At 26.3% G+C, this 12346-nt stretch overlaps 1 protein-coding gene across 2 annotated transcripts in view; it reads left to right on the top strand.

The window, feature by feature from the left end:
* Positions 1 to 11342, top strand: part of LOC101236992 (transmembrane protein 26) — a 25091-nt gene extending 13749 nt beyond the window's left edge. The window contains exons 1-5 of one of the 2 annotated variants that reach the window (XM_065803170.1): positions 1796 to 1917; positions 4761 to 5036; positions 8609 to 8741; positions 9405 to 9498; positions 10126 to 11342. In XM_065803170.1, coding sequence (XP_065659242.1) covers positions 4816 to 5036; positions 8609 to 8741; positions 9405 to 9498; positions 10126 to 11045 — 1368 coding nt within the window. In that variant the 5' untranslated portion in view covers positions 1796 to 1917; positions 4761 to 4815 and the 3' untranslated portion in view covers positions 11046 to 11342. Of the gene's footprint in view, positions 1 to 1795; positions 1918 to 4760; positions 5037 to 8608; positions 8742 to 9404; positions 9499 to 10125 lie in introns of those variants that run through there. The other variant, XM_065803169.1, reaches the window with a different exon arrangement.
* The last annotated feature ends 1004 nt before the right edge of the window (positions 11343 to 12346 follow it).

Genomic DNA, 12346 nt, shown 5'->3' with positions numbered 1-12346 from the left:
AAGTGCATTTGGATGTACCAAGTGCAATCATATTGTTATTGTTTTCGTTTATTTATTAATTAATTAGCAATTAAGATTAGTGCAATTGTAAGATACATTTGAGTAACAAGAACCAGTAATCGTATAGATGCAAGTAGGATGCGAGACGTATTTGTTTATCAAGAATATTATGATAATTTTGTTTTCGCTTGAGTCAGAAGAATAAGTATTTTAATTCAAGCCATAAAGACCCTAACTAAAGAAAACTAAAGAAAACATAACTAAAGAAAAGATTTAAATTTGTAGTTATTTATTTTTGTTTTTTCTAAAATCTAAATTAAGCTCAAAGTTCTTCAACAGCGGTTCTCGGTGACAAGACCTGTATGGTCTTCTTTGAGTATTCGCGTTCTTTATCTTTATTCTTTATTATTTTTTTTAACGATTTCTTTGCATGTAATTTTTCTTATTAATATATTTGTAAATATTGTATTAAATATCGTAATAAAGAACAAAAAAAAAATATATATATATATAAAAGTTATAAATAAGAACCTAAAGTATATAACTAAAGAGCAAACTTACCTAAAAGTTATTTTATTTTCACAATACTTTTAAATATATGTAACAAATATTTTAGTGTCAATAATTTTTTTGCTGCCAATGTAACACGTGCTACATTTGCTTTTGTTCTTGCTAAAACATTTATAGAGTAAAATAAGTAATATAAATAATAATTTTTTTAAACCACCTTGTCTGAATGACAAAAAAATTAAAACAAAATTGTATTTGTGATACATATACAATGTACTAAGTGTTACTAATTTCTTCTTTTTTTTTTTTTTTTTTACATATTTGCTTTGTGCCATAGATGTAAATCTTATATCTATGGTGCAAAGCAAATATGTAAAAAAAAGCAAAACAAAATTAGTAACACTTAGTGTTTTTTTTTTAAATTACCTATAGACTATTGCAAATAAGAAATTGTTTATGAGAACGTCGTCAATGGCTTTAAATTGTTGTTAATATCGTGAATTGCTTTACGTTGTTGATAACTATAGTATTCCTTAAATATTATTCTAATTGTAAATGTTTAGGCGTTTTAAAATTTTTTTAGACGGTTTTCTATGTAAAGTTTTATCAGCTATACACATCTGCAACTCGTTATGTAGAACTTAAAATATATTTTTATTCAGCGCTAAAAAATTCAACTTTTAGCACCAAAATCTTGCCTAAACGTTAGCGCTGCTACAACCCTGCAACTTATACTTAAAATTGTTACACAGTTTGTTTTAATATTTTAATGAAGTCAGATTATCAGCCTACAAATCATTTAAATAAAATCAAATAGAACTTTTTTATTTGTTCTTCGATTTTTAGCTGTTAACTTTTTAAAAGACTTTCTAAAAATCATTACAAATATGATAAATAATTTTAATAAACAGCTTTTGATATTGAATTGCAGTTAAGTTAACTTTATAGTTTTTTTCAAAATGAATAAAATAAATATTTCATTAGCTTCAAATAAATATTTAATTGATTATAGATTAAGACTTTATAAAGCAATTTAGTTGCCTGGAAATATGGCCCTGCAGGTAATAAGATCTATTTAATAAAACCTTTAAGTAACGTTCATCTAGATTTTATTTTTATAAGAAGAACGAATCAATTTTAAATAAATTAAACTAATTTTGTTTCTAATTATTTCAATGTTGTCCATCAGAAAACTTGTTAAAATGCAATTTAAGATTTTTTTAAGAAACGGAAGTTATTTGTTTTTTTTCATTAAAAAAGATCTATAATCAAGATAGAAATACTATTTTCGAAACCCTTAAAGGACATTTTGTGTTTTGTTGAAAATTTAACAAGAAGGTTTTCCATCTATTAGGTATAACATATATATGTTACGTTTTGCTCTAACCAAGACTAGTTTTCCGAATGGTAAGTTGAAACAGATTTATTAAACATTATTATTTCTATCTTGAGAAACTATAATGTTAAAAACTCTATGTTTACATATATATTACATATACATAAGCAATTTTAAATTTAATGAATATTTAGAAAACTTCTTGATCAGTTCAAAAGTGTTTTCTATTTTTATTTTAAAAATAAATGTTTTAACAAAAGTTGATATAATAAAATAAGGAGTTTATATAATAAAGTAAGAAGTTGGTATAAAGTAAAATAGATAATGATATAATGTGAAATGTAAATTGAGCAGTGACGGGTCTCGGATTTTTTGGTGGGGAGGGTGGGGGAGGGGGAATGTGAGAACGTTGATACCAAAAGTGGCCAGTTTGTTATAATGTCTTTTTACACCCATTTTATTTACGCACGTTGCCAAAGGTAATAAGTGATTTTTAACTAAGTTATAAGTGAGGTCAAATGTGATTTTTTTAATCTTGACTCTTAAAAATATTATGTAAAATATTAAGTAAACTTCCAAGTTTTTAGAATTATAAAACTCATTGAAACTTGTAATTTATAAAAATACTGTTTATATTTTATTGCAAAAACTTTAATACTAAAGCGTCACCAAGCTAAAAAACGCATATAAAAAACTAATTCATATAATTACTCGTTTTAAACAGCATTTTAAAGGTATGACTGCAGCGCTACTATTTTTTTATATTACATTTAAAAGCGGTTAGGCCTTTTTTAGCGGAGTCAGTTTTTTTTATTTATTTTTTTTAGGTGTAAAAGATGGTAATTTAGTTTTATATAAATATATAGATAATAAAAGTTCTTAAAAGATTTGAATTAATAACAAAAAGATGTTGTTTTTTTTTTTACATTAAACTATTTGGTAGCTAAATATTTTACCTTTAACTAAAAGCTACGTTTTGTTATTACATATCGCTATTTAATATGTTCTATAAACAATCTTTTAGTTTAATCATTTATTTAATTTTACATTTTTTTGTTGTAAAGGGTTTATGGTGGTGTAAGGTTTATGTGGATTAGAGTTTATGGTGATTGTATAGGGTCACATTATAACTTTTGTTGTTTAGGTTATTTTTTATGAAAGAAAGTTAAAAACACCAGCTTATTTCTAATAATTAATTTATTAGAACTAAATACTTAGTTTTCAACTTTTTAAAATTGTTTATGTTAAGTCATCTTGATTGGGCTAATGCACTAATTGGGTAAGTTCGGCAAAAACTTAAAAGGCTAGCATTATGAGGCACATTGACAAAAACAGCAATATATTGATGATCAATTAGTAAAAAACTAAAAAAAAAAGCTTTTATCTGAGGGTACTTTGAATTATTGCAGTGCAAGTATTTAAAATATACGTTTTTACTATTATATTCTATACAAATTTTACCATTATATTTTATACAAAATTTTTTTTACGTAAAATACGGTCTGTACTATTACCCTTTACAATTTTGTACTGTTACTATTTACAAGTTTGTACTATTACCCTTTACAATTTTCTCTACTCTGAACTATCTTTAATAATTAATTTAATTTTTAGTTACTATTTGGTGATTTTCACCACCGCCGATATCATTTCTTTTTCTTGTTATGATTTCTAGAAAGATCTAATGGAACACTTTCAAAATTAAAAGTGAAACTCCTTTATACTACGTTACATATATAATTTAACGTAATACATAGTATGTACGAATATAAATACTGCATAATACTGAAAGTAATATAAAATATTGCAGTGAAAGCAATACAAAATATTATAGCCTAGTTAAATTTATCTTAATTATATATTACCTTAGTATAAATCCGTTGAAACTCTAAGATAGTTTAATTTCTTTTTATTTATAAAAATATTTATTAATAAGAATATTTATTTACAAGAATATTCATTTACAAAAATTAAGTCTTTACTAAAGTCTTTTATAAATGATGAAAGTTTTTTTTTTAGTAAAAAAAATGTTCTGTAACTAATCGCCATGATCCGTAACTAATAACCATGTTCCGTAACTAATCGCCATGTTCCGTAACTAATCACCACACTTACATTATTTAATAATAGTCAACGTGCGGTATTACCACAGGGCCATCGAGCGTTATTACCACTGGGCCAACCTGCTTTTGTTTACCATTACAGTAGTACTTTTTTTTGATACACCTTTGTTTTAAGCAGGGTGATACAACTCTTACAACAAGGTGACAAGCAAAATGTTTATAATGCTGGAAAAATGTTGCTTTTACATAATAAATCTTATAATTATACTCATTTTTTTAATTTGACAATTAACATCTGCGTCTCCGAAAATGCAGTAAAAAATGTAACTGTAAAAAATATTGCTAAATAAAACAGTTTTTCATTTTTTCGTAAAAACCGAAACAAAATAAGACATTTTTGATGTTGTGTAAAATACACCACAAAGCAAAATGCATTTATTTTGTTTTTGAAAACGGTAAACTAACATATAACTGCTATATAAACAACTTATTATTGATTATAAATATTTTGACTAATATTTGTGATGGAAATCCTTTTTTATTGTTAATAATTTTTTTTAATACTTATAAAGCAGAAAATTTTTCAAAATTTTAAATAGTTTTTAAAAGAATTTCCAAAAAATATCAAAGAATTAAACAAAGTTTGTTAACCGTGTTTATTTCTATCCAAACTTCTTCGTGATCAATTCAGACTTTTAAACTAAAAAGTACTAGTTAAGTAGAAAATGGTTTTTAAACTTCAAAAAGAGCAGTGCTTGAAAAATATTTGAAAAACTGTGTTTGACGCGTAATTGCTTATGCATAAATGAAAATTGAATTTGATTTAAAGTATTTTACTACTTGTAACTTAGTTATTGGTTTCAATACTTCTGATGCAGTAAAACTATCTATGAATTGACGCCACCAATGAATCTAACACAACCAATGAAAAAATCTACACTTGTACTTATTGTTATCAAAGCGTTGCTTCCAAGATTGTTATTTTTCGTACATGGTTTATTATGTATATGGATAGTTTCTAAACAAGAACAAGATAATAGATTTTGGTATTTGTTAATACTATTATTTCTATTAGTGTTTGAAGGCCTATATAGTGCGATTGGTCGAAAAGGACTGGAATTCCACTGGTAAGACTACATTAGTTATCATAATATATAGTTTTATTTATAAGTTTAAAATTTTATTTGTATATACTAAAATTATAAATGCATATATAGTTATTGCAAACAAACACAACCTTAATAGGCCTCTGATTCAAATACCAAAGCTCTCGTTAAATTTTACAAATGCAATGATTATTCTGACATACAAACTACAGACCAATATCAATATTTACTGTATTTTCAAAACTCTTCGAATGTGTAGTTTATAATAGAATCTATGATTACTATATTAAAAATAATTTTTTTGGTTTTCAAAATAATCTTTTAATTAAGCATGCAACTATTGAAATTGTAAATCAAATAACTAATGGTTTTGAAAATAATAAGTTTACTTAAGAAGTTTTTCTTGATTTATCAAAAGCATTTGATATTGTGGATCATTGCATTCTCTTAGATAAGTAAAGACATAAGGAATAATTAATAAAACCTATTATTGGATTATCTTAGCATCAGAAAAAAATATGTACATAATGTCCAATCTGGAGTATTAAATGTCTTATGTGGAGTCCCGCAAGGATCGATTCTTAAACCACTCTTTTTTCTAATATATATAAATGACTTTTGTAATGCATCCATAAAACTGAATTCAGTAATGTTTTTAGATGACACGAATCTATTTTTCAGGAAAAATGATGTCAAAAAAGTTATTTGTTTTTTTTGTTTTGTTAATTCACCTCCTCAAGGCCTAGAAGGCCACTACAGACGGGGAGGCTACTTAATTGTGGTTATAACCCTCTCTCAACTCCAAAACACGAACCTTGAAAAAAAAGACCGCTGCGTGGAGAAACAAGTTGATATAATATAGGACTGGATAAAGTAAGCAACTGGTTTAAGGCTAACAAACTCTCGCTTAATGCCTAGAAAAAAAAGTATATACTATTTCATAAAAAAACACAAGAGGAAAATCATCCTCTCAATTTGCCTAAACTATTCCTAAATGATAAACTAATTAAAAAGCATCCAATATAAGATTCTTATTAATCATTGTTGATGAAAAGTTATCTTATCTTCCTTACTTCATCCAGTCAAAAATCACCAAAATCATAAGTTTGATGTATCGAGTTCGCTCTTACATCAATGCATAGTCTTAAATTATTCTACTTTGGGATAATTCATAGCTTCATCAACTATGCAAACATTTCATGGGCAAGTACTCAAAAATCAATGTTTAAAAAGCTGTAGAGTTTACAAAAACATGAAAAAAAAGGGGCAATTCCACCGTTACTTAAGGGAAGTTTTGATTTTCGTAATGTCACATTTTTATATATATACTTTTTATTTCAAGAGATTGGATGTTTATATATTCATGAATTATTCCCAAAATCATCGAAACTCATAATCAATTTGTAGAAAGAACTTCAACTTGAAGGAGCTTTAAATGTTACTAAACATAAAATACGTTGAGCGTTTTGTCTCTGAAGATGTTACCCAAAATCATTTATATAACAATTCAATTAAAGCAAGTTTTTGAAATTTGGTTGAATCTTGAGTTCTTCAAGATTTTAAAAATCTTGTTTTAATTGAGTTGTTATACATTTATATGTTTCAAGTGAGTTATAATATTTTCAAGCTTTATAGAAAAAGTAGAAAGGAGAACTTGCTTTCCAAGAAAAAAGTAACATTTAACTTTTTTTTAAATAGGAAACGCAAAACTAAAATTTCAAACCTATCGCTATTTTGATCTCCCTGCCATAGCATAGAGTTTTTTCAATGCAACAACTATATTTCATAAAAAAACTATATTTCATAAAAAAACTACATTTCAACAACTATATTTGTACTTAATTAACAATAACTAACTCACTTACTTGAATTACATTGTTGCAACAGCCAACGAATGCCAAAATTGTTTTTAAAAACCATCTAAATAATTGTATGCTCTAGAACTTCTTCAATGTTCATTTAACACTAATGGGGATTACCATTTCTGTGCGTAAATTTATATTTTTCTTTCCCAGTGGGCGCGGTGCGTTTTTTTAAAATTAGAAGTTAGAACTTTTTAGGTCAATTAGAAGCCTGGGACTTAAAGCAATATGTATACAATTATTATTATTTTAAAGAACAAGTATAAAAAAAATATTTTAGTTATACTTTCGGGTATCTAAATGTTTAAATATATTTTTATTATTTTATATTTTTTGTGTTAATGTCGCATTAGTTTGAAAAATGTCCAATGATTTTCTAAACGCTATACTCAAGCTAGAAATATTCGATCCCTGCTTTTTCTCATCAAAAATATATCAAATATGAGTTGTAAAAATATGATATTTCACTTAAAACACTACAAGGAATTTAGTTTCATAAAAATATCGACACAAACTTGACAAATTTGCGACTTCCGAGCGTAACTTCTGTGCGTGAGCATAAATGAACTGCATTTGAACGCTTGCTGTGACTCTAGGATAATATTGCAATCCTGTAACTTTCTGGAAATTTTTATGCTACTAAAACTTATATTTTTCGAGAAATTAAAGTTTTAGCTAGTAACTAAAATTTGCAATTTTCTGTTTCGTGCGTGATTCTGCTTCAAATTTATTCTTTGATAACATTACTGATGTATACCATTCTTTGATTACGAAATGTTTATATAGATTAGAATTAAATTTAAGTATATTAGAGACATATTATTTTGAAAATAAAACGCAAAACATATTTCAAATTTCCGTGCGTTATTTTTTGGAAATACCCTATTGTGTTTTATTTGTCAACAAGAAGCTGCATTGAAAGCTTGCATTAAATTTGCTTAATATAAACATTTACAACAGCTACTAAAAGCAATCTTTTTTACCTAAAATTTGCGAGAACTAAATTTGATCAGTAGAATAAAAAATTGCTTTCAAATCTTTTATTTCATTAAGATAAGTTTAAAAGTTAACAGAAATAAGTTAAAGGTCAACAGATATTTCTTTTAAAATAATTCCTCCAGTGTAAATAATAAATCATATATATGTAAAATTTCTATTTATGTCTAAAACTTACTTAGCTGGAGTTTAACTTTTTTTGTATGAATTATTTTAAAAACTTTTTGGCAAGCAATATTAACTAGATAAAATGTTATTTTTTAGAGATGAAATATTATGGAGGTATATATCGCTTTTTTTTCCTTAGGGAGAAACATATGTTTATAAAAAACTATTTTTGTTTGTTTCTGTTATTTTGTAGTAAAGCAATAAATTTTATAATGGGTTAAGTATAACGGTATTTTTAAAATAAATTATTCAGTTATTTATTAAATATTTGCGGCCGTAACGCAGTGGTTAGAGCGCTCGCTATAGAAGCAGGAGATCCAGGTTTAAAACGAGATCTGGACACATTTTCGCGTCACGGTAAGGAAGGAGGCGTGAACTTTCTGGTTAAATGCACTTCCGCGGTGCTCTGTGACAAGACCATAAGGTCTTCTTGGAGTACCTAAAATCAAAAAAAAAAAAATGTTTTTATTTAATACATAACTGAATAACTTAAAATCATTTAAGTGAGTTTTTATTTATTGTTTAAATTATTTTCTTTAATTTGTTTTTTATTGGATTTAAAATTAGGTTTTGTCCGAGCGCATTTTTTTACTGTGTCGTACTGATTGTGAGCATTTCCTTTTTTCGTCACAGACAAATTCAATGTATTGTATATAAAGAGTGTTCATATGCTCTGCTTGGTGAAGATATCATAACAAGAGTGAGTATGTTTTTAATATCTATCAATAGTACAAATTTAAAAAAATATAAATATCCGCTATTTATTTGTTGATTTGTAATGTTTAAATAAACTTTTTTTTCAATTTTTACTGAACCCTGTTAGCCTGTTAGGGTAATTTTTATATTATAACGTTTTTGATAGTTTATTGTGCGCATTTTATATAAAACGTTTAAAAGCACTAATTAATTTTTTTAAGAAACAATGACACTGATTCATTGATGGGAATTTCGCAATTTTTGATTCAGTTATTGGTTACATTTTTGGTTAATAACACTTAATTAAAAGTAGTGTAGGGTGTAGGTGTATATAGTATAAGGTGGAAGGGTTGAATCTAAAGAAATTAAGCAGCTTAATTCATTTTTTTTAAAAAAGCATTCTGAAAAGGAAATTCATAACTCTTGCCAACAGATTAATAATACTATTCATTTTTTTCCCTATTATGACCCAATACCCTTTAATCTGAATAGTTAATTTTCAGTTAAAATATAAACCTAAAGAAAATCTGGAAAAGGCATTCTAAAAAGACCTGATTGTTTTGCCATAGAGCTAAAAATGATTACCATAGACAATAATTTAAAAAAGTCTTTTTAATAAAGTTTAAATAGAAGCATCTTTTATACATCATTTATATATTTATTATAGACCTTCAGCAAATGGTCTTTTTTAAAAAGAATTATTGTTATTGAACAGACTGGTTTATTTATTTTAATTATCGGAAGATGGATGCTTCCTTCAGGTAATTTATTTAATCATTTGTTTATGAAGTAATAAAAAAAAATGTCCTATGTCAAATGTCAAATCCATACTAATTTAACTAACACAAGCTTAGGCAGCAAACACAAACTTAGGTAACAAGCACATACGAAGGTAACAAACAATATTTTTGTAACTATCACATGCTAATGAAGCGAACACACACTTACGTAAAAAACACACACGGTGCATAAAGTAAAAAATAATGTATTTAAAATTATAAAGCAATTAAACCATTGCGTAATGAAGCTCATAGTAAATTGTCTATTAAATTAGGGTGTGAATGTGTTAACTTTTTTGATGACATACATATAGTCAATAATCTAATCTAGTACGATATTTTTTATTTGTTTAAATTTTAATAATTTTTAAAAATTATCTTAAAGTATCTTCAAGCACTTAAAATTGAACAAATATCAAACATTTTTTTTTTAACTTTAACATTTGTCATTTATTCATAATGCAGCTTAAGAAAATATTTACTGTTTAGAACAGCCAACATATATATGTTTTACCTTTCCATTCAAGCAACCATCGTCACACCAAAAAATACATTCATCATTACTACTGTCCACATAATTCTACTGAATATATTTCTTTTACAATTTAGGCACTATATCCCGGCAGCAGTTTTCTCAAATCATATTAATTTATATTGGCACGGCAGCCGATATTGTTGAGTTTAATGATATTTACGCAAATGATGTTGCTATTGCTGACATTCAAAAAATTGGTGGAACTGCTTCCATATTACATGGGGTTATGGGAGTATGGGGCTTATCTGTGCTTCAGTTTTCATTGACTATAATATTACCTGAGGAAGGATTGAAGCAAGAAGAAAAAGAAGAATCTAACGAGTTTCAAGAAATGAGTTATTTTAGAAAAATTAAATCAAATCAAGTAGGACCTACATCGTATATGCATTATAAAACAATGCTCCAAAGAGTTAGTGAAGATAAGCAAGCAGTCACGCAACAAAAATTTCCAACCGATTTTAAACATGATGACTTTGATACTAAAGACAATAGTTCCTGGCGGACATTGTACGATTCAAACTTGTCTAAAATGCCTATAGATAGCCTGGTTGAAGATGCAGATCCAGAAAATGATAAGTCTTTTGACGAGGCTAAAAAAAGTAAGCATAAAGAATGTATTAAAAAATATTTAGAGTTAGTAGGCACTTTATTGGTTCTATGTATGCAAGATGGTCCCTTTTTTATATTTCGTTTTGTACTTGTTACTCGTTACGAAGTTGTAACAGAAATGATGATATTGCTCATAATAAAAAATGCTCTCGTTATAGTAGTACAAATTTACAGGATGTTAATTTTATATTGCACCGAACCAAAGCCTGATGACATTGATACTGAAAATTCAGGGATTAGAAGCGCAATGGAGCAAAATACAAAGACTATTTCAAGATTAGCAATCAAACGTCACAAAGCCGGTTTGGCACTCACAGCTCTAGCGAGAATGCAAAATATAAGTAAAGATAAAGATTCTTCTTTAAACTCCAACATGCAGTTATAAATTAATCTAATTTTTAAACATGTGTTGGTAAAAGAAGTGATACAATTTTTATCTTATCAATACGTGTTTTAAGTGTGTTAAGATAAAACTAACTTACGACGTTCTTTTAGTAGTCAAAATGGCTAGCCTGAAACGCTTTAACACAAATTTTTCATAGTATTTAAAAGTATAAACATATAAAAACTATAAAATAGATAAAGTGTTAAATTTACATTTTTGCTTTTCCAAAAGTCTATCAATTTATTTTATGAATTTGTTAGTGTTTTTAAATTAAGTAAAAATTTATATGTACTAAAAGTTACATTTTATTTATTTATTTATTTTTATTTTATTTTCTTTTTTTTTGTTCTTTATTGCAATATTTAATACAATATTTACAAATACATCAATAAGTAAAATTACATGCAAAGAAATCGTTAAAATAAAATAAAATAAAGAATAAAGATAAAGAACGCGGATACTCAAAGAAGACCATACAGGTCTTGTCACCGAGAACCGCTGTTGAAGAACTATATGTACTTGTACATATAATTTTATTGACAGAAAAAATATTTTTGTTATTAAGAATGTAAATACATTTAACACAAATGCCGTTTGTTACTTTTTATTTGTGGAACATGTGCTCCTATCATTTGTGCTCCTATGCATGTATACTTGATCCGAATTTATATTTTACCATGAATGTGAAAGAATTGTATTTAAGTAACCATAACTATGTCTATAATAAAAACCAATAAAGTTACTAATTTTACTACAAATTTATTTTTCTTAAGTGAAGAAAAAATCAACGAAAAAAGATCATTTTTTACCAAGGCTCAACGTTTCCCCAGTTGTTAAAGTTTAAAATTACTTTTTTCCTATTTTCTGAAGTGAACTACAATACACTATTACTTGTCACTGTTACTGCTGTTTAATATATATATATATATATATATATATATATATATATATATATATATATATATATATATATATATATATATATATATATATATATATATATATATATATATATATATATATCTGTGTGTGTGTGAGTGTGTGTGTGTGTGTGTGCGTGTGTGTGTGTGTGTGTGTGTGTGTGTGTGTGTGTGTGTGTGTGTGTGTGTGTTTGTGTGAGTGTGTATAATACTCAATATAAAAAAAATATTTTTACGCTACGAATCCAGGAGAAGTTTATTAAAGTAGTTTTAAAAAGTAGAAGCCGATTTAACAGATGGAGTTTTAGGATATAGTGTTGTGAAATACTCCAACATATGGAGTTGTGAAATACCTTAAACTCCTATTTAAGAGATGGAATT

Source organism: Hydra vulgaris, chromosome 08 (genome assembly GCF_038396675.1).
Source record: "Hydra vulgaris chromosome 08, alternate assembly HydraT2T_AEP".
Classification (NCBI taxonomy): domain Eukaryota; kingdom Metazoa; phylum Cnidaria; class Hydrozoa; order Anthoathecata; family Hydridae; genus Hydra; species Hydra vulgaris.
This window is presented reverse-complemented; position numbering and strand designations above follow the sequence as displayed.